This window comes from Canariomyces notabilis (assembly GCF_033297395.1).
Source record: "Canariomyces notabilis strain CBS 508.74 unplaced genomic scaffold N656scaffold_9, whole genome shotgun sequence".
NCBI lineage: Eukaryota > Fungi > Ascomycota > Sordariomycetes > Sordariales > Chaetomiaceae > Canariomyces > Canariomyces notabilis.
In genome coordinates, this window is record NW_027041831.1 from 46,032 (window position 1) to 68,558 (window position 22,527).

At 54.5% G+C, this 22,527-nt stretch overlaps 8 protein-coding genes across 8 annotated transcripts; 4 read left to right on the top strand and 4 right to left on the bottom strand.

Annotated features, from left to right (window-relative positions):
* Positions 1-10: 10 nt before the first annotated feature.
* On the bottom strand, positions 11-898 carry N656DRAFT_778479 (uncharacterized protein). Its single transcript, XM_064815017.1, has 2 exons — positions 471-898; positions 11-400 (listed from the first exon to the last, which is right to left on the bottom strand). Exons 1-2 carry the CDS (start codon positions 722-724, stop codon positions 139-141), a joined length of 516 nt encoding a protein of 171 aa, XP_064670543.1. The 5' UTR covers positions 725-898; the 3' UTR covers positions 11-138.
* Positions 899-1,421: 523 nt separating this feature from the next.
* N656DRAFT_708486 (ankyrin) lies at positions 1,422-3,431 on the top strand (the record flags this gene model as incomplete). Its single annotated transcript, XM_064811508.1, has 3 exons — positions 1,422-2,113; positions 2,183-2,254; positions 2,300-3,431. Coding segments are annotated over 3 exons (1,896 nt in total), but the record flags the coding sequence as incomplete, so codon positions are not given.
* A 375-nt stretch (positions 3,432-3,806) lies between these two features.
* N656DRAFT_708383 (ankyrin) lies at positions 3,807-4,292 on the top strand (the record flags this gene model as incomplete). Its single annotated transcript, XM_064811498.1, has 1 exon — positions 3,807-4,292. A coding segment is annotated over one exon (486 nt), but the record flags the coding sequence as incomplete, so codon positions are not given.
* A 1,218-nt stretch (positions 4,293-5,510) lies between these two features.
* Positions 5,511-6,737, top strand: N656DRAFT_708259 (HET-domain-containing protein; the record flags this gene model as incomplete). The annotated part of the gene is made up of 1 exon (XM_064811493.1): positions 5,511-6,737. A coding segment is annotated over one exon (1,227 nt), but the record flags the coding sequence as incomplete, so codon positions are not given.
* Positions 6,738-7,424: 687 nt separating this feature from the next.
* On the bottom strand, positions 7,425-10,035 carry N656DRAFT_751968 (uncharacterized protein). Its single transcript, XM_064813025.1, has 2 exons — positions 8,803-10,035; positions 7,425-8,746 (listed from the first exon to the last, which is right to left on the bottom strand). The coding sequence occupies exons 1-2, from the start codon at positions 9,762-9,764 to the stop codon at positions 7,594-7,596; spliced, it is 2,115 nt and encodes a 704-aa protein (XP_064670547.1). The 5' UTR covers positions 9,765-10,035; the 3' UTR covers positions 7,425-7,593.
* Positions 10,036-10,340: 305 nt separating this feature from the next.
* Positions 10,341-10,952, bottom strand: N656DRAFT_708570 (uncharacterized protein; the record flags this gene model as incomplete). The annotated part of the gene is made up of 1 exon (XM_064811515.1): positions 10,341-10,952. One exon carries the CDS (start codon positions 10,950-10,952, stop codon positions 10,341-10,343), a length of 612 nt encoding a protein of 203 aa, XP_064670548.1.
* A 716-nt stretch (positions 10,953-11,668) lies between these two features.
* On the bottom strand, positions 11,669-17,053 carry N656DRAFT_751974 (uncharacterized protein; the record flags this gene model as incomplete). The annotated part of the gene is made up of 1 exon (XM_064813026.1): positions 11,669-17,053. The coding sequence occupies one exon, from the start codon at positions 17,051-17,053 to the stop codon at positions 11,789-11,791; it is 5,265 nt and encodes a 1,754-aa protein (XP_064670549.1). The 3' UTR covers positions 11,669-11,788.
* A 2,835-nt stretch (positions 17,054-19,888) lies between these two features.
* On the top strand, positions 19,889-22,056 carry N656DRAFT_708165 (uncharacterized protein; the record flags this gene model as incomplete). Its single annotated transcript, XM_064811486.1, has 4 exons — positions 19,889-19,922; positions 19,995-20,190; positions 20,268-21,638; positions 21,699-22,056. 4 exons carry the CDS (start codon positions 19,889-19,891, stop codon positions 22,054-22,056), a joined length of 1,959 nt encoding a protein of 652 aa, XP_064670550.1.
* Between the last annotated feature and the right edge of the window lie 471 nt (positions 22,057-22,527).

Here is a 22,527-nt window from a genome sequence, read left to right on the forward strand (position 1 = left end):
AAGGCCCTCGAAGACTTACATCTTTCACGACGACACCCCCGATGTCGTGAGCCACGAACATTATAGGCCGAACCTACCGAGAGAAGGGTGCAGATTAGAGAACGCCTAGCATGAGGAGTAGTTGTAATATGGTCCAAACTAGACCAACTGGGTCCGTAGGTACCTTACCTTTTCGATAGGAGCTCTCTCAGTCTTCAAGTCGTTCAGGAGACGAATGGATGCCCTACGAATGGACTCTCTAATTCGTGACCCGGATAGAATGCGAAGGGGATCATATCCGAAAGACATGACTGTGCGCCCATGCCAACGGCCCATGTCATAAACCCACTTGCTGTCGCCAGAGCCGGAATTCTTCCACGGTGGCCAGCGTGCGCCGTGTAGTCCATGAATGATGACAATGCTATGAACATGTTAGGCGCATTCTGGTTTGACATCATGACATAGGCTATAGACTAGAAAGATTATCCTACTCGAAGTCGCGAACCGGCACTTGTCGCATGAAGAATGCGTCATCCTCGGGAGCCGCTGGCAGGAGGACGGTCAAGCCCTCTGTTCTGTACCCTGGCGGTTTCGCTTCATGCTCAAAGGGGATCATGTAGTCCTCATAACTGTCTTGAACATTATCGACACCAGCAGCTGGCGGGTCCGAGTCCGGCCCCGGCGAAGGGCTACCCAACTGATCTGGAACAGACGACCGGCTGGAAGATGACTCGGAACTTGGCATCCTGTCAGTGCTGATTTTTGGTGCTTGAGGTATGTGGGTTGTCTCCGCGGCAATGGGAATTGAGGATGCGCCCAAAGCCTATGAGCTGTTTGAGAAGAAGCTCGAGGCCAAGGTTGTGTTTCGGTTCCCGTGGACGCAACATGAAGGAGTCGAGGGGGGGTGTGGCTGCGGCGGTTCAAGCTGATGGCAAGGACGGCGTGCCAAATGGGAAGGATCGGCATCGGAGCGAGATCCCTGTCTCGAGGAAGACTCGGAAGCTTCCAATGTGAGTTCAATCCCGTCCCACCACCCAGCCTGGTTTCAGCTGGATAAGACTGTTGCGCTAACTCAGAAGCAGACACTCGCAGCATCCTAGCCACCGACGGCCGTTTGTATGCTAGAGCCTGAGACTCTGGTAATTTTAGCGAGAGTTCTATTGTATTTTAAGGGGTCAGTAACACTTGTTAGCTCCACGTGACTCTCGCTGCCCAAGAATGCCTACTTCTCGTTGGGCTGGCCTGCTTTTACCTGGGAATAATTTCAGCTTGGGGTCTTCCAGTCGTGAAAAGACAAGCCCTGGTCACTTAGGTAAGTGCCTAGTCTACCAGACTTGAACGCAACATTGAATTAACACGGGGATCATTTCTGTCTCGGTTCCAATATGATGAACCCCATCATGATGCCGACGCCTCATCTTGACGACGACACCCTCCTCTGGATGCGTCCCGGCACACTCCATCCCGGAACCTGTCAATGGATTTTCTCTTCACCTGCATTTCGGGACTGGGTCACAGGCACCGACCCCCGTCGTACCCTCTTTTGTCCAGGCCAACCAGGCGCAGGGAAAACTATCGCTGCCTCCGCCATTGTTCAAGAGTTGGCGTCCAGGTTCGAGAACGACTCGGATGTCGGTATTGCGCACATCTTCTTCAACAAACTGAGAAGCCACGAGCAAAGCATCGAGGCTGTATGCCAGAGTTTGACCGAGCAACTTGTGAAGCGTGGGTCTGATACGGCTCAGAGCGACTGGTCCCCTGATGGAGATGCTCCTACGCCGTTCATCAAGACTCTCAGGCAGATGCGATCGACCGTCGAGAAATACCGACAGGTATTCATTATTGTGGACGCGCTTGACGAGTGTATGGAGGCCGGAAGGGCGAGATTTGTTGAAGAGATGGTTAAGTTGGAGGAGCACTATGGTGCGCGGCTACTTGTGACCTCGCGGGGCATACCCGAGGTTACCGACTTAGTTGAGGAGGCTATAAGGTTTGATATTGTTGCCGACGATGGAGATTTGCAACGATACGTGGTGGACAGCCTGGGCCGTTTCCTGCCGCTTGCTCATGCACATCTTGATACCACCCAAGGAGCCCAATTGACACTATCCATTGTCGAGGCATCTGCTGGAAGGTAATTCTATCTATGCTCGTTCACGTCTCCCGATTACAAACATTGTCACTCCAGCTAACTCTCTGACAGGTTTCTGGCCGCCCGGCTATACATGGGCTTACTTGCCTGCGAGTCGTCGCAACTTTCCTGCTGGCAAGCCGTGTTCTCTCGAATGACCCTAATCCTAACACTAGCTCTAACCCTAAGTAGAGAGAACTTCTCTCTACTGACGGGGCCCGATGTATATCGCGGCTTGTATGGAGTTGCTGTAGGCCGAATTGCGAGCCAAATGGATGGGCAGAACAAACTGGCCCTCTCGTGGCTTACTTTCGCAACGCGGCAATTGACCATGACAGAACTCCAAGAGGCCCTAGCGATTCCAACAAGCAACTCGAACGTCAACCCAGACACACGACCAGATATAACCGAAATTCTCGAGACCTGTCGCCCATTGCTTGTCTGGGATCCCTCAAGCGACATTGTCAGTTTTGTCCACAACACGGCGAGGGAGTATCTGCTCAGCCGTCAAGATCTTATGTACCCCGAAGCTGATATCGGTACCGCCTGCATTCGGTACCTCTCCATGTCCGAGTTTGAGACGGGGGCATGCCCAAGCAACGAGGGCCTGAAAGAACGGCTGCAGTCACGCCCTCTGTTTCAATACGCAGCAGTGAACTGGGCTCATCATCTCGAGACTGCCAATGAGCCACCGAGTGAAGTGTACGAATTCCTGCGCACCCAGCCCAAGATTCAAGCAGCCTTCCAAATGTCCTTGATTGTCCACAAGTTGGAAGAAGCCGTGTTTGGTGGCGAAACCTCGGCACGAGAGATGAGTGGACTGCATATGGCGGCGTACGCCGGTGTCCCTTCCGTCATCAAATCACTCTTGGCCGCATCCACTCTTCTCAACACCAAGAGCGACGTCATCAACAAGCGAGACGACTACGGCCAGACGCCGCTGTGCTGGGCAGCACAGATGGGACACCAGGCAGTTGTCCAGCTCCTGCTTACCGACCCCGCCGTTAAAATCGACTTGCGAAACTACCAAGGACGTACGCCCCTCTCACTTGCCGCGGAGCAAGGTGACGCGGAGATTGTGAGGTCCCTTCTGGCCTGTGGCGCAAACCCGAATTATCGAGATGTGAAGCATACAACGCCACTCTGGTATGCTTCTCGAGCAGGACACGGCGCAATTGTCGAGCTGTTACTTCGGACCGGAAACCTTGACCCTGTCATGTTGAACGCACGACAGCCGTACCAGCGTTCAGAGCGAGGGGAAACACCCTTATTCATCGCCACAAAGGGGGGACATACGCGAATCGTCGAGTTACTCCTCGACGCCGAGGGCATTGAGCCGCACAAAGGAGCGGGAGGTAGCTTGTGGTCTGATGAAACGCCCTTGGATGTGGCTGTGGCAAATGGGGATGAAAGGGTTGCCCTGTTGCTACTGGAGAAGGGTGGCCTCGATTCCGACCCTGAGAACCACGCCATAAAAGCGAGGAGGCTCCTTGCCACTGCAGCTGGCAATGGCAGCTTGCGACTTGTCCGTATCCTGCTGACAGAGTACAAAGCCGACCCAAATCCACCCGATGGCGAGGAATCGGCCCTCCTGTGCGCTGTAAGGAGTGGCAAAGCGGATGCGGTGAAACTGCTGCTTGCCCACAATTCTGTCGATCCAAACGCAAAATCTGGATGGGGAGAGACGGCGCTATCAATGGCTGTGACTCAAGGAAGTGATTTGGAGATTGTCAGGTTACTGCTCTTTGACAAGAGGGTGGACCTGAATATTGCCGATAGTGAGGGCCGAACCCCTATATCCTCGGCTGCAAGCCACGGACACACAGCCATCGTGGAGATCCTACTGCGGAGAGATGATCTGGATCTGACAAGCTGCGACAACAAGGGCTTTACGCCTCTAATGTGGGCGGCCTATGGTACTAGGTGGTCCTCAGACGCTGAAGACTCCGATCACCATGAAGTCGTCGCGCTCCTCCTCGCCACGGGTCGAGTCGATGCCAATGCTCGTGATTATCAAGGTCGAACAGCACTGTCTCACGCGGCACAGCGAGGTCGTGTGGCCACGGTGGAGGCACTTCTCCGCCATCCCGGGATTGACGTTGAGACGCGGGATAACCAAGGCTGGACGCCGCTTCTGCTCGCCATTGAGGAAAAGCATGAGGCTGTGGCGAAGTGTCTTCTCCATTCGGGCGTGACAATCGACTTGAACCGCACAACTCTTCCGAAATCAAAAATCCACACCGGGAGGAGAACTGCACTGTCTCTAGCAGCTGCTAATGGAAATGAAGTCCTATTCGACCTCCTGGTCTCCCAAGGCGGAATCCAGCTGGATGCTCAAGATGAAGAAGGAAAAACGCCCTTGGCCTGGGCAGCATGGCGAGGCCACGAGGCGATTGTTTGGAGGTTGCTGAATATGCCTGGTGTTGACCCAAATTCCAGGGATGCAAAGGATCGGACACCCTTGTCATTAGCGGCGACAGCAGAGGTTCCTAGCGACGAGGCTGCGAGGGTGCTACTGGAGTGGACAGGAACCGAGCCGGATGCCCGTGATGTAGACGGGCGAACGCCGCTGTCTCTGGCCGCCGGGGCCGCCAAAACCGGCATCGTTCGGCAACTGCTTGCCGTCGAGAGTGTAGACCCAAACGCCAGGGATCACAGTGGTCGCACACCGCTGTCGTGGGCGGTTGATGGAGATTATGATCATGAAGTCGACGACGAGCGCAAGGAAGTGATACGCTGCCTCCTTCAGGACGACAGGGTCGACCCGAATGCAAAGGACAACGAAGGACTGACGCCCATGCATCGAGCACTGACAATGAGACGTGGCGATGAAATCGTTGACCTCCTGCTTGCCAGGAAGGAGACGAAGCCTATCTTCGAGACAAAGAACGGTGCCAATCCAGGATGGCTTCCGCCAGGCGAAACCGACGAGGTTCCAAAAGACGACTCAGAAGTCCCGGGGTTTGAACTCGCAGCATCATCCGCCTCAAAGACGGAGAGCATCCGGGCCAAAGGCTGTGCAACTGAGCAGCAAGACCAGTTGTACGAAAGGGTGACCAAGCAGGATGTCCGGATCAACTTGCTTGCGCAGCAGCGGGACCAGGAGATTGCCATGAACGAGAAGTTGTGTTCACGTTGTGAAAAGATCGACTGGGATGACGTCTTTTCGCTTGTGCCTAGGCCAACTGGTCGGTGTGTGATACCTGATTTGGGGAAGGTCGATGAAGCATGGGAGATGAGTTCGTGTGCATCATGTCGGCTCATCGGCTCGATCCGACCGCGTCAACCACAAAACAGGATACTCAACGCCGCAGTTGAAGGTTGCAACCATCAACTACACGCTTTTTCCAGCACCGATGTCTGGCTCTGCCAGAACGACCTGGCTTGGCAGTGGGAGCTAATGTTCCAAAAGGGGTGGATCGACAGTGTATTTCTGGCCGTCGTTCCCGATATCCCTTCCCGTTCGCCGACAGAACGCGGTAATTTTGAATACATCTCGACTGAGGCCCTTGCCGTCTGGGTCCGAGACTCAATCTTGTCCTCCGGCTTCATCGCCCGTGTCGGTTCGAACTGCATCCACGGCACACGCTCCCTGGATATTCGAGAACTTTCCTCTAACTCCATCGACTTCGGTATGGTTCGTGACTGGGTTGAGTTATGCGGAACTTCCCATTCGCGCTTGTGCAAGCCCCGGAAGGGAGCAATGGTCCCCCATCTGCGGCTCATCGAATGCGCCACTCGCCGGATTGTCTCTCCTAGTTCAGCTGTTCCATTTGTGGCCTTGAGCTATGTATGGGGCCCTCCGACCCCTGGTTCAGTGTTGACCTCAGACGAAGACTTGGACACGTTGGGTGATGGCGAGGTCGAGCCGGTAGTTGAAGATGCGATTCTCGTAACCAGGAGGCTGGGGTACGCCTATCTGTGGGTTGACCGATACTGCATCGTCAAGAAAGACAAGGCCATCCGGGCGTTGCATCTGCGCAGTATGGGCGACATATACGGCAGCTCCGAGATAACCATCATAGCCGCAGCGGGAAACGACTCTTCCTTTGGCCTTCCGGGAGTTCGGGCGGGAAAACCGAGGACTCCGCAGTTTCGAGCGCAAGTGAAAGGACATGCGCTGACTTCCATTCCACCTGACCCAGCCAGTACCGTAAGATCTTCGGTCTGGGCGACCAGAGGCTGGACATACCAAGAAGGTCTGCTATCTCGGCGGCGACTCATCTTCACCGAGCACGAGGTCTCTTACGAGTGCCGAGGTGTTCTACTTCGAGAAGCTGTCCAAGTGCCCGCACGAATCCACAAGGACTCGTACAAGTACTCGAATCGCCTTCAGGCTGGGTCGTGGTGCTTTCCGACCCGGGCGACGGACTCGCATTTTTTGGCTTTGGTCTCTAACTACACCCGGAGGCGCTTGACGTACCAGTCGGACATTTTGAATGCAATGCTCGGAATATTCGGTACCTTTTTCAGCAGCGAGATACACCATCTTTGCGGCATTCCCTTGCAGCCACGCGATGACCCGACTGATGAAACCTTGGGGACTGTCGCGGAGTCGTTAGTCAACGGGCTGAGGTGGGATCTCTCAAGTCCTGGTCACCGTCGCCCAGGCTTCCCAAGCTGGTCGTGGACGGGATGGAAGGGCGTTGTGAAGCCAAAGAGGAGCGACCTAGACTATGACTGGGATATTTCCTTCGCACAGGGATATCCAATCGAGATCTCTGTCGTCTTCGGTGACGGTCTACGGAGCATTCCGTTGGGTGAGTATGAGCAATTGAGCAGCACCGAGAAGTCGACCATCTTCCGCCAACACCATATCTTGGAAATGTCCGTGTGCACCTTTGAAGTGGAAATTCGAGAGGAGTCTGGTGGTGGGTGGCGTGCAAGCACATGTCTTGGCGACCAGTTTCTCCAAGGGACTTTCTCTCCGACTAGAGATCACTTGTCCGGAGAAGGCCATGAGAAGTTCGCCCGCAGGCTCCGCGAGGAGCCCTGGGTCTGCCTTGTCCTCGGGGTGACAAGTGACGCTGCGACATGCGTCATGATGGTGGTGGAATACGTGGCTTCTGGCGACTGTTGGGAGCGAGTAGGTCTGGTAGTCGTCGAGGATTTCCAGGTTCCCGAAACCGACTTGGTGCGCCGTACCATTCGACTTGGGTAGCTTTTGGGGGGGGTTTTGTTAACGGAATGCTAAAATATTCGGTTCGAAGTACGGCCTGAAGCTTTGAAGGAGTGGTGTTTGCAAGCAAACAGTTCATCTGCTGCTAATAGTAAAGAATCAGGGCGCGATGTGGACCCCGGCCAAGCCTACACCGCCGTGCTTACCTCAGCCATCCAGTGGTATTCTAGCCTGAACGTTCAACGTTGGCCCTGGAATTTGTTGCTCTCCTTCTCTTCCTTTCCTCAGAACCCCTGTCAATTCACAACGTTAAACCTCTACCTAGACTTTCCTCCAATCCGTCCCCTCCGACAAGTACCCTTTTCTAGGCCACTATTTCGGTCGTATCCTGCATTTCAAGACTATCCACCTCCGCCTCTTCAACTCGCATAGCCTCTCCCACCCTCCAATGCCCCTTCGGAACATGGTTTTCAACCCTGCTCGGATCAGGGTAGAGGGCAAGGCCTCCATTTTCCTCGATATATGGCCGAGGAATCGAAAGGTCGCCGTCCCAAACAGGTACCTCCCACTGCCCAAGCACCCAACGTTCGCCGTGCGGGAGGTGTGCACGCAGAGCCAGTCTCACGAGATGGAAGATATTGTCGGCCTGTCTCGCAGCCGCAAGGGCAGATGGCCTCCTCAATAGCCTTCTCAGCCACTCCAGGATCACTCCGCCGGCCAAATCCAGAACAATAACGGTACAACTGAAAAGCACAATCACCATGACCCCAAGAAAGCTGAAATTCTGCATCTCCCCGGTAGGTCGAACAAGCTGGTTGCTGCATTGGTCCTGCATCATATGGTAGACGGCATTGCTTGCCTCGTCGTGCTCCCCATTACTATTCGTCCCCAGCATGTCCAGTGGGGTTCGGACACGGCCATACGGTCCAAGATCGTCCGAGTTTGCGGCAAACTGGACAATGTACGACTGGAGCTTCGCGAGGCTAGTTTGGAACCAGCCCAGCGCCTCCATCTGCCACTGGTTGTCAGGCAAGCCCGGGGAAAGGTTTCCGTAGACGAGGTCGTTGGCCCAGAGCGCGGCGCCCCGGAGCGTGACCACGCTGTAGTGCAGGGTCGAGCGGGTCATGTGCGTCAGGATTCGCTGGGCGATCAGCATCTGGGGAACATTGAATAGCCCCCCGGTGACCGGGTCGTTCTCCACCAAGGCGCTCTGCAGAGGCACCAGTCCGGTCCAGGGCAGACAAGCGTCGGGGGTTTCCTTGGCGGGGTTACAGAGCCTGAATTGCTCCGTGCAGGCCATGGTTGAAAAGAATCTGTTGGCCAATGTCAGATTGAGACTGTTGATCTTCCGCCAGTCCGAGCCGTTGGCCCAGAACCAGGGGTCAAAGGTGGGCTCTATGTAGCCGATCTTGTTCTGACTCAGGAAGAACATGGTCACGTCGGCGTCGGTCCGGTTGAAGTCTGGAATAGGAACCCAAGTGGGTGGATTCCAGTCGTTGGTTCTGGCGTAATAAGACCTGTTCCCACTTGATCAGAACTAGGTAGGAGATGGAAACAAAAAGGTTAGCCATACTCTACAATATAGCCTGCTTGTGTGTTGATCGTTTCATCGTAGAACTCGTAAGTAAAATCCTCATCCCCGTAAGGTCCAAAGTAGGCACGAGTAACGTTGCGGTTAATATCACCAGCTAAGCCCGGCCTTACATGCCTTCTAACCTCCCCGTCCAGTGGCTGGACAGGGGAACAGGTTGCCTCGTACTGGAAGGCGACTTGGTCAGCCAGGTGCGAGTTAATCCCAAAGGCCTCATGGGAATTGAGCAGGCCAGTTCGCATCGCCATGGCACCATTGGGTCCGAGTCGACATCGATCGGGATTTCGAAAGGGACACTGGGCCGCTGTGTCTATATCCATTGAAAGTGTGATGGACTTGAACCGAGAGAGGGTCGGACGCGAGGTAGACGCCCTGTTGTAGAAGGAGCTGGCGTAGTTTCTGGCCTGAATCGTGTCATTGGGGATCTTGCGCATCATGCCGAAGGGGTCGGTTTCGTTCTCGGGCACATCGAAGGAGAAGAAGCCACAGCGATGTGGCCGAATTGGAGATATTACATCCCCATTGCTATCGGTTATGGCGACACGAGATGCCAGAATGGAAGCGATAACAAATGTGCTCCAGACAAGTCCCGCGGGTACCAGCACCAGCAGCGTACGGGCCTCTAGATTGCGCACACCTTTCCTCAACCATGCGTGATATAGTTTGATGGCGGACAGGAAAACCTTTGCCGAAGTGCCTAGATTCAACACGGCTACCCGGTGCTCTAGATCCAGTACGTCGGCATTTTGATTTGCCGCCAGCAGTCGATGGAGGAGCAGCGCTGTGAGGTTCCAGAAGCTCGCCCCAGCTATTGTGATTAGCAACGTAAGGGAGGTGAGGAGGTAGTATGCCTGATCCACCGGCAGCGTGAGTGTGGCGCCGAGAACTGCTGGCCTAGACCGGTCATACCAGAGCCCCGAAATCCCAACTGCGGTCCCTGCCATAGGGTCTGAAAGCTTCTTGAGTATAAACAAACCGCGATAACTTAATAGCAACGAGTGCGTGTAGTGGGTAGTACAGTAGTCTAGAAGACAATGTTGATGCTAATTTGAACCGCAAGGAAAGCGTCAATTTGTTTTGCTGTTCTCTACCGGTGGCTGGTGGAAGCTCCTAGAGCCGAGTGTCTTCAGCCCGGGCCTTGGCAGGTTACATCTCGTCATCCGAGTGGCTTCATGTCGCCAGCGTGGTTGGAGGGCCAAGGCTAATAATGCAGCCCGCATTCCAGCTCGCCTGGCACCTAGTGAAGCCAGCGGGGTTCATGTTCATTGTCCGATGGGGGACCACAAGACACAACGGTCACAGGAAGAATGGAAGTACAGTACCGACGTTGAAAAGAAATGATCCGTCTTCCAATATATCTATTCATACGTAAGGTAACTACCACCACCTAAAGGCCACGCTAGCGATCACTTCGACTTACGTGAATACAAAGTGTTGATTCTTCTGAGTTCAGGCACTGGCAGCTTCCGGCAACTTCTCAATCATAGAGAACTAAGAAATATAGCTTTCAAATAGGCTACCTAACTATTGCACGGCACCCATCCTAGGTGAATTAGCTGAGTACCAAGCGAGAATAAAGGGCCACCATCCACTCTGCCAGAGACTGTTGCGTTGCCAGAGGTCACCGAGATGCGCGTGTTGATCTGTAATCGTACTTCATCCACACCGCAAGGTGCAACGGTTGTGGAGCTCTTGGGTATTATTGCTTTATATTGTAGATAATCCCCAATGAGAGGCCCGGTAGCTTTGGCTTCAGTGCTGCTTGCGCTGCTTGCATTACCCACGGCGCTACTGGAAAATGTGTACGACGACAAAATGTTCCCCGTCATGCCAGGATCCAGGAGTGCTGATGCGTGGTACGTTGTTCCCAGCAGCTCCACGGTACGTCCGCTCCGGTACCTGACGGTTATGACAATGATGCAGGTTTTGGACCTGGCTTGCAGTGGGTAACCAGGGCCGTAAAACACTTGGAAATCGTCGAAGCCGAGAGTCAGGGAGGTCCCATCGTAGCTGCTTGAGGTCGACAGAGTACTAGTACCCTTAGGGCAGCCAACGCCGCTTCCCACGACTGATGTGATGTTGATATCCCGTTCCCAAGATAGTACTGAAGAAGGCGGCAATGTCGAGGCCATGGCGGCGGCCCAAAACAAGAAAAGGAGGCGCTGTGGTAGCGACTGGAAAGCCATGACTTGTATTGAGGGTGATGTTCCGGGGAGTTGTTTCCTTCTCTGATAGATCACGTAGGTACCTAGAGAAGGAGCAACTTGGAAGGAAGTGAGAGTCACGGAGGAAACGCACCCGAGTAGTTTAATGAATAACTCTTATAGCTTGCTATTTCCTACTTTATCGATCATTCACCGTATAGGCTGGGAGGAGGGGGACGGCATTACGTTCGGCTTAGAACCGCAGACTGTAAATACCCGGGATTTTGGCAACTAGTACTGAACCTAAGGATAGGGTGGCTAAAAATAAGCACAGCGTTCCAATAAAGCAAGATAGAGCTCAATATAGACTATGTACAGTACACGATATATACAACGTTGTCGACGCTAGATGTACTTGGCTTGATAACACCCGCATTCCCTTGCAAGTATTACATCTACCTACTACTAGTAGTACTATAGTACCCGACGGAGAACAGACGCCCATGACGGTAAAATTAAAGGGCGTAAGGACAGTCCTTGACTCCTTGGACTCTCGAGAGCAGACCCATATCAGGGGCAGCTTGCCACTTAACCCAAACCCTAAGCCCAGGAGCCGAGGGCTAGGGTAATAGGTGCCCACCCAGATATGCGCACTGACCCTCTTCCCGAACCCGCTTCGAGTTCTTCAACTGTTCAACCCAAGTTCAGACAGCACGACATGGGCGCGCTGCACAGCCGGACAGACATTTCCATCGGTTGGGGAATGCAACTTGATGACTGTAACGACTGACTGTTTAAACAACCATCGAAGAATCATTACCGACCTACTTCTCCGGCACAAAAGCGTCCATAGCCCCTTCCGCAACTTGCAGCGCCCCGCCGGCAAAATTGAAGAACGCCAAAAAGCCAACAATCACGCCCTGCGACTCTTTTTCCTTGTCAATCACCGCAGCCCAGTACAGCCAGCTCGCGAAATAGCCGCAGAGATTTGCACACTCTGCGACGATGGCTGCATCCTGGTCTTTTCCCGTTGGTTTGCCAGCGAGCTGCGCAAAGTGCACCACTGTCACGAGGTACGTCGGCAGGGTCAGGACTGCATCGATGGTCGCAGTCACGGTTCGGCTATCTTCTGGGATAAGCATCGGCCATTTCTGGACCAACCTGGTGGTTTTCAGAAAGCTTTGTGCTGGGCCAAAGAAGTAGAGCTTGGACAGAATGGTGAGACCCAAAGCCCCTCCAGAGAGGACTTTTGTCCAGGTTCCTTCAACCGGCATCTTTTCGATGAACTCGTCGGCGAGGGCCATCAGCGACGTGCCGGCGATCCAGTTAAACTCTGTCAGGGACCCCAGGATGTCACGTATTTTTCCCGGGGGTTCCGGGACTTCAATCGTGACGAAGAGAATGTTGGCCCAGGATAGCATCCCCGCCACATAGTGGCAGTGTTGGTATAGCCTTTCGACGCTGACCGCCTGACTCTTCTGCGGTCGATTACTAGTCACGGTGAGGGTCTGCCGGGGTTGAGGTTGTATCGCCGCTTTGAACTCATCCAGGCTGCTGGCGTTGATCAGTCGCTTGACAAGGTCTGTATCCGGAAAGGGTGGTTCATCCTCGACGAGCTTGTAGACGACGGTGAGCGGCACCGCACCCAGCCAGCAGACCAGATCCAGGAACGACAGCGAAGGCACGCCAATGGCCCCCAGGATATCCGATATGACGGGTATATATATCTTGGTATCGAGAGCATCCAGCAGAGCCGATGCAACCGACGACAGTACGTCGAGCAGCGCGTCCATGACAACCTGCGCGCTTGAGAGAACGCCGTCAACCAGGATACCAGCCAGCTCAGTGAGCAGCTCCCCTACCGTCATGCTAGGGAATTTCTTGCCGAGATCGACAAGCTGCTGAACCACTGACGATAGCACATCGCCCTCCTGCTCCAATGCATCGATCAGCGTTGCGAGGAGCGACTCGGCGACATCGAGAGCCGGTTCGTCACCGACGACGCTCAGATTCACGGCGTTGTTTTTGTAGTGGCTGGACAGCAGCTGCGAGCCCGATGTCTGGCCCTTGTTGGGATCCTTGCTGCCAGCCGACAGAGGTTTGGTCGCGTGTTCGCCGAGGGGACTCCAGTCCTTTACCCCAAAAGTCTCGCCAACTTGCTTCTCCACGTCCTGGACACAGGCATCGAGCTGTGCTTTGAAGGTTTGGATGCCGTCAACTTTATCTTTGAGGTACAACCGGATCATGTTGTGCAGGACATCTTTAGTCCGCCGGATGTCGTCCCACTCAAACAGAAACTCGACGTAGCGCATCAGGTCTTGGACACCGGTCTTGATTTTGTCCCATACGCACTCAAGCGCGCCAACAACGGCCTCGACCGTGTCCAGCACCGCCCGGTATGCCTTGCCGGCGATGGTGACGACAAAGCTCCAGGCCTGCGTCACCGCGTCCACAAACACGTCGACCGCCGCCTCGACGCCTGTCTTGAGATAACGGAAGAGATCTCCTGCTGCCGCGGCCACGTCGCTAGTACTCGACGCGAAGAACATGGTCGTGGGAACAACCGAGGGACCAGCCGCGAGAGACAGAGCACCAGCGGCACCGGCGCTGGCATATGCCTTTTTCAGATTTTGCATTCCCTGGGCCACGGCCGTGACATCGGCTGAAGGCGTGCCCTCCTTGACTAGCGGGGCCGTCTGAGGGGCACCAATGATACCGCCAGCTTTGACATTGGTGGGAAAGCTGGCATTCCTCAGGGACGTCTCCGAGTCGAGCGACGCGAGTTTCTGGAAGCTCTTCTCCATGGGGTTGACTTCGATGGTTGTACCCCCATCGGCTGAGACGCTTAAGACAGAGCCGTTGATGTTGGTAATGGCTTCAACAATTGAGAGCAAGCCTGAGGCGTCGGCCGTCACCTGGACAGGCACCGATGATAAGACGTAGTACAGGCCGTGGATGTAGACGGGGGTACGATTCTTTGCCGTCAACGTGACCACGGCGTTGGGCACCCCGACATCGTTCTCATCGGCGACGCGCACTGTGGTTGTATAGGATTTAAACGCCAGGGCCTTGGTCGTGGCGGGTACCGCGAGCTTGATATCCTCAACTCGCCAAACCTTGGAGGCTGCGGCCGTGCTCTGGACCAACCGCTGCAGCTTTCCGCCGCCCGAAGTGAAGATGGTGTTGCCACCGTCGGCCCGGTTGGCGTACGCTGACATGCGCTCGACGCCGCTCGCAATGGGCATGGGGGTGCTCCAGGCCCCTGGGACGGCCAGTTGGGAGGCGGGGCATGAGAGATAGTAGACTTGGTCGCTGGCGTTTTTGCCCCAGATGGTAGTGATGCCATCGTGAGTCATGGCCGCGAGCTGGTCGGTCCCCGCGAGCACGCTGCTCGTAGCCAGCGCCTGGGGCGAGCTCAGTGACTCGGCGGGGAATCGGTACAAGGTGGAGTCACCTATGGCATACAGGTCCGTCGTTGCATAAAGGGGGGACTGCTTGTCGGTATTTCGGGCTGTTGTAATGGCCGTGGGGACGACCTTGTTGGGCAAGCTCATCCGAACGGTTTCAGCGGGGCCTGGCCCCCATTGGTTGACGACTGGCAGGTAGACGAGCTGTGGTTTCCCCTTAACGGTGCCTGAGGTATAGGTCCCGTCAACTTCGTCGTTCATGGAGCGGCGGCCGATGCAGCTTTGGTAACTGGCGTCCTCGACGTCTACCGAAATGTCGTGCTTGACCCAGTAGCGCCCCGTCTCCTGAGTCGGGTCAACGTAGTACCGCTCTATCTTCTTTACAGACGAGTTGTCGGTGCGGTCGATGTCGACGATGATGTATTGCTGCTTTTCCGAGGTCTCGGCGAAGAGAATGCCGACGATGGTGATGTTGCTCATCTGCTGGCCCTCGGCATCGAACGTGTATTGAACCCAGGAGGCGTTCCCGGTCCATGCCGTGTCCGACGAAGGATTCCCGAGCGAAAGGAAGAGGTGGTCTTCGCCGTTAGCTGTGATGGCCATGGCCATAGACACGGTACCATTGACGGCGCTCTGCGCGACATCAAAGGAACGGACTACCGCCGCTTGGTTGCGAAAGACGGTACTGATGACCAGGGTCGAGAGGTCAAGGACCTGCCACCCGGTCCGCACATCAGCGTTGCCACTGTGCTCCTGGATGACATGGAAACTGCCCCCAGGGTCAAGACCGAAGAGCAGCGCGTGGCCGTCACCGGTCTGCAGAGCCTCAAACTTGGACCGTGGAGCGACTATCTCGGCTTGGATGTAATTCTGGATTAGCTCCGACGACGCAGTCACGATCCTCGGAGCCACCTGCAGCGTTTCAGCCTGTTGCGTCCTCGACTGCATCAAAACAGGTTCTATGGCAAGTGAGCGCTGGCTAGCTTCGGCCGTCGTATCGGCGTATGTGATATCAGCGAGGAGATCCTGATTGTCAGACCAGCGGGCGTTCTTGAAGGCAAAGACCCTCCCACCGGGGAAGATGAAGCTCTGTATGGTTCCAAAGTCGACTCGCTTCAACTGCCTGTCCACAAACGGCCTGACCTTATCCCCGATATCGTCGAGTAAATCGTTGATGTTTGCGAAAAAGTCAAGGAAGGAGTTGAGGGCGGGCTTTGTCGAGTAGTCCTCAGGATCCTTGGTGGCAGTCCAGGACATGGACAGGTTACCATAACCGTCAACATCGATCTGATACCAGTCCGTCAACACCGTGTCGTAGACCGTACAACCGGTCCCGGACGTGTTCCACTCGGCATAGATGTAAATCTGCAACCGCTGTCGGACCCTGACGCGCAGACCCTCGAGTTGCACTTCCAACGAATAACTAGAATTCAGGTAAAATTCGCCTGTCGTGGCACCAGCTGCAGCGTTGTCCTTGGCTTCGCCGTAGTACGCTATGCTGAGGACATCCTTGCCCTTGGGATTGATGATGACCTGGGGTACCTGGCCCGTTTCCAAACGCCAGGCGTATGTGGCATCGCCCCCCGACTTGACCGAGACGTAAGCCTCGACAGATATGCAAGACCTCTGGGCAATAGGCAAAAGCTTGCCGGCGAGGAAGTTGGCAATAGTGTTGCGGTTGATGCACACGACGCCCGCTTGACTGTTCATGTTGGCACTGTCGACCCAGTTCCAGTCAAAAGGGGCCGGTAGGGGGAGCCGATTATTGTTGACAGCACAAAGATAGTCGAGCGTGGTGAGGTTCTTGTCACGGTTGGCATTGCCGGTAGCACCCTTGTACACGCTGACCTGTCGCTCGTAGTCTGTCAAGTGGAGTTGCGACGGGTCCGGCTTGTTGATTACGGCCTGGAGCGACATGATGGGCAAGCCACGTTCCTTGGCGGCCTTGAACCAGACATCAGCGAAGGCGGTTTTGAGAGCATTGGATGGCCACGTTCCTTCCTCAAGCCCCTTGAAGGTGGGAGGGGACTGAAGCAGCGCATTCGCGAGGTCGAAGTTGAGCTGCTGGATGGAAAAGGCCATGTCCCCCAAAGGCTTGAGACGTGCCCTGATGGCATCTCGCTCATCGGGGTGTTTGTCGAAGTAGTCCGTTTTGAGGCTCTCGTCCAGCTCCGACATGGTGAGGTTGACCCTGGTCTGGACATACCACGGGGTTCCCTCGGGCTGTGAGGTGACGTTCCATTTGTGCATCCCCCAATTCATGTAGTTCTCAATCACGGTAATGTCCTTACAGTACATGTTAAAGAGAACACTTTCGGCGCTGCTGCCGAGGGTGACAATGTCGAGGTTCTTTGGGTTGACACCCTGTGGGACACCGACCGTCATCTTGATGCCCAGGGCAAACTTGGCGGCCGTGAGGGTTTGGATTCTTGGATCCGCCGCATCGGTGCCAGCGGGGATGTCAAAGGGGTTGACTTTGGTCTCGTCGAGGAGCATTTTGAGGGGGACGTCGAAATACTTCCCATTGCCAGGGTCGATCTTGAAGCAGAGAAACTGATCCTTGAACTCATTCTCAGCGAGATATTTGTGAAGACCCGAGTTGATGCTGGCTTGCGTAGTGGCCACAACGAGGTCGTAGCCATACTTGTCCCTAGATAGGAACGAGGATCTTGCTGAGGACATTGTTGAAGCTCGCTCGAGACCTCGGAGGGTTTGATGTACGAACAGGTTGTAGGTCTTTGAGAAACAGAGTTGTAAAGGTGCTTGTGAAGGTTGAAACTGATGAACTTCCGCTTCAGACAAGACTGCAGATCTGGAAGGCCTCATCGTCCCCCTTTATACCTACAGATGAATTTCTGAACCGCTATCATGACGCGTGCCCAGAGTTACTCGGAAACCTCAGCTTGAAGAGTATTCCAGGTCGATACCAAGTGAATTAGAGTTCCATACTACTGAAATCGTACTGTTCCAGCAGACTGATAGCGAATGCGAGCTTAGAGTGTCTGAAGGATCTCGTCGTTCAAGTTTACCTGGTTGCCAATACAACCCACCCAGCCCCAACAAGGAGTGCCGAGACGATGGTCACCCCTCGAGACAAGCTGAACTCTATGCAAAGGGAACGATGCGGCAATTTGAACCACAAAGAGAATCTGGACGGTTTCGTGGCTCTCGCCTATGGCGAGGCACCGCGAGTAGGGAGAGAGTTGGGAAGGGGGGGTCCTTCGAACTCGGATTCCCCATATATTAAAGCTACATAGCGGTGAACCCCTATCTAGGCGCAACGGCGGATTGACAAGGTTGTGACACCACAACGGTAGTATAAGCTCAGCAATCGAGGCGCATTTTCCTCACTGCAGTCCGCGTGGCGCATGACTCCCGAGTTACTGCAAAAGGCTTTCAGCTCTCCACAGCGTCGCATCTATTAAACATACGGGTTTACCCCTCTCAGTTGCGGTATCTAGACGTCTATGATTCCTGCATAAGGTAGTCCAACCACTTAAGTACGCACGGTTGCTTGGTTTCTCAATGTATAGAAACTCTGCAGCACAAATTGGGCTGTTGGAACTCGATAGTCACGAGCCCGAGATCCTGATCGCGATTATGCCTGAACGGATTGGAGGCATTGGGCTTGCTGGGCGGCACCTGGTGGTACATTGAGAGGAATAACAGTCAATCTCGACCCTCGAGTACCGGCAGCCAGCCACGTCCGCCCCTCGGCATCTTTAGCAGTGCCACGATGCGCGCATGACCCATAAGCTCCGCGCAGTCCCGTCCCTAAGGTAGCCGTCTCGCCTACAGTATCCTTCATGGCGATGTAGATGTTACGTGCTGTAGTCGTTAGATAAGGAAATAACCCTGAGCAAGCGAAGGTACTTGTACATGTAATATTCATTCACCACGGGAGAACGAAGTATGAAGAATTTACAGCAGGCTTGATACATCCCTTCCCCGTTCTTGACGCTATAATCCTTAACGTGCATTATAAGCGAGTCGCGCATATAAGCGAGTCGCGCACTCTCCACTACCCTACAAACATTATCCCCAATTACAAGACAACAAAACCTATCAACCAACTACAATTGTATCAGAAACACCTGAATCAGACCCTTCTGCAACCTCCTGGCAAGTGCGGGCATTATGGCCAGGCTTGCCGCACACACCACAACACCGAACCTTTGCACGGACCCTCCCTGCACCACCACCATCCGGCTGCGTCTCTTGTACTACCTCCCCAACCACGGCCTTCTGGTCTAGCATATCCTTTGCATCTTGCACTGCAAGTGATTCTCCGAGCTGTATACGTGTTTTCTTGGCTCTTCGGCGCTTGCTTAGTGCCTCGTTTGCCTTAGGGAGCGAAGAGACCTCTGCCTGAAGGAGGGCTACCTGGTGCATTACAGCCATTGTACCCTTGGTAAGCTGGTCCACAGCAGCCAACATCGAAGTTGGGGAGCTGTTTTGATGGCTGATAATGCGAGTTTTGATGAGCGTTGACTGCGAGGTCGCTTCTCGAGGGTTGTGTGGTGTCTGGAAGACCCAAGGTTGTGGTGTACTGGCCCGCGAGTTCAAGGGCGTTGGTGTACGAAGCTTTACATCCAGCTTGGAAAGCACCCTCCCTGGATCACCGTTGCCCATTCGCGGTTACCAGGCTGAGCTAGCTTTACCTTGCTAAGGCCATCCGAGGTTGTCACCACCATGCCCGCGAAGATAATGCCCATTATAAATCCAGTCTCGTCGAAGTTGTAGATATCGTCATCTACAATACCGTACTTGGCCTTGACGTTCCGTACAAGGGCAAACCACTCGCCAATGACCTTTGGATCCTCGCACTTGGCCCTCTGGTAGTCGTATCTACGCGTATAACGTGTCCGGAGCTCTGGCTGGCGTTTGACGAAGTTGTGTGCCCAAAGCTTGCCAACAGGGGGCGCGTCGCGTACGCGTAGCAGTTGGTTGGCCATATCTTCTACACCACGCAGTCTCGGCGGAAAAGCTCGCTCAGATAGCTCAATTATATACAGAACAAGAGCCTTCTCTTCGGAATCGGTAAGTCGGCGCGAGTTAGCTGGAAGATCGCGTCGTGCAGGCCGGCCAGCGCGTCGGTCGTGTAGGGTGGATTCTGGTATATTGTAGAGCTTAGCTATAGCTCTAATGCTTAACTTTTTTGCCGTTTTGGAGAGCTTTAAGGGCTAAGATAACCCTCGCTTCCTTTGAAGGAGCTGGCATTTTGGGTGGTGGGAGAAAATGAGGCTAAGTGTCGAGAGAACGCGTTGTGGTAGAGAGTGCGCGACTCGCTTATATGCGCGACTCGCTTATAATGCACGTTACATGTACAGTAAGTACTTGGTCTTGATGCTTACAAACTCTGTGCTTACAAATGCAGTAAGGTATGTAGCGCCAAGGGGGAAAGCGGCCAGCTTGCGACAGAAGATGACCGACGGGAGTCCTCTCATGAATCCTTCGAGCAACCACAGCCGATAGATTACACAACAAACATCATCAGTCTTAAACGGCTGTGACAAGATGGAGACGGTCCCCCAAACCAGCCGGCGGAAGGGTACGTGCAGATTCCAGACGAAGACATGTTGAGCTGCTGATATATATCTAACAAAAAGCTTGCCATCCTAAGCATGCGATCTTTGCTTTATCAAAAAGATCAAATGCGACATGGGGAAGCCGTCATGTTCCAACTGCCGGCAGTACGGGGCTGCATGTCGAACTACGGCAGTCCGCCGGCGATATAGCAAGGTACGGAGCCAACATGAACGAGCGAACGTATCAGCAACGTCGAGTTCAGCAGTCACCGAGCCCCCGGGTCGGACAAGGTGAATCCCTTGATACACCTACTTTACCTTGATGTTATCCCGGAAACAAGCATGGGAATACACTAACATGCCTTAAGTGAGAGTCGACCCAGTCCGCTAGAACAACGACTTGCTCGCATCGAGAATCAACTCCAGCAGGTCCTCACAGTAACCTCCGCGGCGGTCAAGCTCATGGGAGAGTTGCCCCTTGCCGGATTAAACAATACTGGCGGGAGTTCCCAGGCTAGAAATGTCGATGCATTCATGCGACAAGGTGACGCCAACGATGATACTGCTGTGGACGTGATAGCCTTCCCGGCCAGTATCCCGGCCAGTATCAGAGAGTGCGGACTGGAAACAAGATCTGCGCTCAAGCTTCCACCAGGTAACGAGATCCTCCCGATCGTAAACCGTTACTTTACGCATATCAACACCCTAATTCCGCTCTTCGCTCAACCTGCCTTCATGCGGATGCTACTCGAGTGGTACAGCAACCCGGCGAGCCGCGAACGGGCCGCGTGGGCATGCATCAACATTGTACTAGCCCTCGGATCTCGGTACCCCGCCGTCCCAGGTCAGGATGTGGGCTTATCTCGGCATGAGCCGGGCTTCGTGCGCTACATGAGCAATGCCCGGTCCGCCCTGGCCGAACTGGTGATGCGTGATGAAGACTTGCTCGGCTTGCAAGTCCTATTGGGCCTCGTCATCCTGTATCAGGCCGAAAACGACAGCCGACCGGCAGTAGTGTTGATCGGTGCTGCCGTGCGGCTGACGCATCGCCTGCGACTGCAATCCAAGCTGGACATCGAGGCGCTCTACCCTCCTAAGGAGGGACTCCATCGCTCTCGCCTCTTCTGGATCACTTATATGCTCGATAAAGAGATCTCGCTCCGGCACTTCACACCATCAGTCCAGCTAGATGTGGACACGGACTTGGATCTGCCACCCGCTGACCCAGCGGATGGGGCTGGCGACATGCACACCACGGATGGGGGCGCACGGGTCAACTATTTCCGCTTGCGACTGAGGCTTGCTCATATCCAAGGCCGGGTCTACGACTTGCTGTACTCAAATCGCAGTAGTAAGGTCTCGGCACAGGAGAAGGAATCTCGTGTATTGCGATTGAACCAGCAGCTTGAGAGCTGGAGGAGTGAGATTCCGACGCCAATGCAGTTGGGTTCGATCGCAACAAGCCTGGGGCGCATGGAGCTGTTATTCATGTCGACCTTGTACTGTGGCTATCTCTTCTCCCTGGTTATGGCCCATGGCATTTGGAGTACTCGGGCGGACTGGCTCAACCTGCTTTCGAGCCATACCCGCGCCATGGTCCTCGGAAGCGAGAGTCATGGGCACAGATGCTTCGGCGCTTTGAACCCGCCAACTGAATGGGCTTGGAAGCACTGTCTCGGCGTCAGCAGGGAATGCTTGACTATTGCAAGAACAATACCGCCAAGCGATTGTAACTTTTGGTGAGCCGACAGTCTATCTTCGACTGAGGAGTGGGAGGGGTTGGATGCTGACAAGAGCAGGGCCAACTGCCCATCGCTGATCACGGCACTGATTGCAATCATGTGCGACATATGTGAACATCCTGGACGCGACACGGTACAGCAGGATATGAGACTCTGCCGCTTTGCACTCAGCCTCTTCCATAAGGCCACAGAAGTTTCGATACTCCTCCCCCTAAAGAACATGGAAATGATGCTTGTTGAATTGGAGTTTGCTGCGGAAATGGTGGCCGAAAATGCTGCAAGCGAAGGCCACGCTGAAGGCGAGAATCCGGTGTTGAGTGACTTGAGGCTAAGCGGTGATGGAACACTGGCAACCTCGAACACACCTGCGCTTTGGCTTGAGGGTCAGTTTGACGGCATCGATTACAGTACTTAGATATCGGGCAACTCAAGTATGCGACTGGGGTGTTCGTCGATTTGTTGGGCTAGATCTCTCGAGCTACCGCCGGTTAGACAGAGAGAGAAGGGGGGGGGGGTTTATACTCGCGCAAAGTAGCAAGCAGGTGAGGGTTGTACTTGCTCCTTTCGCGCGCATCCAGAGGGCAGGCTGGAGCAAGAGCGAGACGCTGGACGTCCTGCACTCCGTGTTGACTGAAGTTGTTAACTTTAAGGCTAGATAAGATAAGTATCCGTATGCCCCGCTCTGGCATATTCCCGTCTTCACTTCGACTTCAGAACATGACCAGAAAACTAATCGACCCAATGATTGTCCGCAATACTCCGTAGTTCGCTTATCACACCCGGACAACTAGAAAGGGCATTCCCTTTCATGCTCGAGGCATGTTGAGGTGTCAACGTCGACCCATCACTGCAACGGGCGCAACCTGACCCACGCTTCTCCAATTCC